At 32.6% G+C, this 1,593-nt stretch overlaps 1 protein-coding gene across 1 annotated transcript; it reads left to right on the top strand.

The window, feature by feature from the left end:
* The first annotated feature begins 329 nt into the window (after nt 1-329).
* LOC131623636 (defensin Lc-def-like) lies at nt 330-932 on the top strand. Its single transcript, XM_058894641.1, has 2 exons — nt 330-451; nt 544-932. Exons 1-2 carry the CDS (start codon nt 394-396, stop codon nt 711-713), a joined length of 228 nt encoding a protein of 75 aa, XP_058750624.1. The 5' UTR covers nt 330-393; the 3' UTR covers nt 714-932.
* The last annotated feature ends 661 nt before the right edge of the window (nt 933-1,593 follow it).

Genomic DNA, 1,593 nt, shown 5'->3' with positions numbered 1-1,593 from the left:
AATCAATTAGATGAAATTAAAATGAATTTAAAATTAATAATATCCTACTATACGCAACAATGTTAAATTTATTGAGGAAGAATTTTGCAGCGTAATCCCTCTGACTATCCGATTTATATTTATTAAAACTAATATCTTCTTAGTGATATATTAAGTGGCATAGTATTAAACCTATATATATATTAGTCAAGTTAGATGGATAAAGTTACCTAATTCTTAGTTAATAAAGTTGGCACCTTTATTTATTTATTGTGATGTCTCTTACCAGTCAAGCCCCATGGGTCTATATATATATATACTTGTCCTACGTTCATCACATATATCAGAAACACACATAACACGTTAAGTGAATTGAGTTATATTAAGTTTATATCCATCATCACCATTTGAGCCATGGAGAAGAAAGCAGTAGCTGCCTTGTCCTTCCTCTTCCTCGTTCTCTTTGTTGCACGTAAGTTATCATCATTCCTTAGTTTAGTTCAGTATTCATAAATTCATAATTACCTTATAATTAATATTTATTGTATTGGTATCTTGATGCAGAAGAAATTGCAGTGATTGAGGCAAAAACTTGTGAGAATTTGTCCGCCAAATACAAGGGACCATGCTTCACAAATGGAAGCTGTGACGATCATTGCAAAAACAAAGAGAAGGTAGTTAGTGGCAGGTGCAGGGATGATTTTCGCTGCTGGTGCACTTATAAAAACTGTTGAATGCCTTTTCTCCAGCACGCAGTAGGAACATTATATGTATAAATAAAACTATAATATAATTAAATAAATAATATGCAGTATATACCTTGCTTCACTGCATCTCTATGTTGTACTGCGTCGTTGTGAATTATGTGTGTACTCATTATCGTGCATAATGTATTAGTTAGGCACTTTTATTATACGGAATAAAAACATTATTAATAAAAAAAAAATCGTAACCAGCACTTTTAATTATGGCTCGTCTGATGTTATTATAACGTTAGCCAATTAGGTAGACTTATGTCTCTAGCTCACTATGAAATTTATTAGATTATAATTATAATATCTATATATGATGATGTGTATATATATGCATATCACTTGTTATAGTAGGATAGGGATTTGACTTGAACATGCTAAATTATAATACTGATTTTTATAAAGATTCCCTATAATTGAATCTAAAGTTTATTAAACCTTGATTACATAAGTGTAAGGAATATCCTAACTACGGAAAAATTTAATTTTGACTCTCTTAGGAGTATTTGCAAGTTAGTTAAATCATTCAATCTAACGTCTTTAATTTTCCTATAACATGCTATATTGCTATACAATATTTACGTTATATATAATGTTTTAGGAGCGCTGTTTTTCCTCTGTTATTGGAGATTCTCTCCTCCAACATGGAGGCTCCATCCTCTCTAGTGGGGTTTTCTCTCCCTTTGTTGTGGGTCTTCCTTCTCTAATCTCTCATTTCCATCCTTTTGAACCATCCATTCTTATTGGGTTCTTGCCAAATCCTACCTTCAACCCCTATCATATTTTCTCAACTCTCCGCCAACAACTGTCGAGTGCTCGCAGTCGCAAATCCGAATTCGTCCTCACCAGTCAATGGGCCAAC

The sequence above is a fragment of the Vicia villosa genome, unplaced genomic scaffold (assembly GCF_029867415.1).
Source record: "Vicia villosa cultivar HV-30 ecotype Madison, WI unplaced genomic scaffold, Vvil1.0 ctg.000076F_1_1_3, whole genome shotgun sequence".
NCBI classification, from domain to species: domain Eukaryota; kingdom Viridiplantae; phylum Streptophyta; class Magnoliopsida; order Fabales; family Fabaceae; genus Vicia; species Vicia villosa.
Note: the sequence above shows the minus strand (reverse complement) of the source record. Positions and strands in the feature narration are given on the sequence as shown.

Coding starts and splice junctions, on each gene's coding strand:
- LOC131623636 (XM_058894641.1), top strand. CDS start 394: ATGGAGAAGAAAGCAGTAGCTGCCTTGTCCTTCCTCTTCCTCGTTCTC. Junction 452..543: donor CCTCGTTCTCTTTGTTGCAC/GTAAGTTATCAT, acceptor ATCTTGATGCAG/AAGAAATTGCAGTGATTGAG.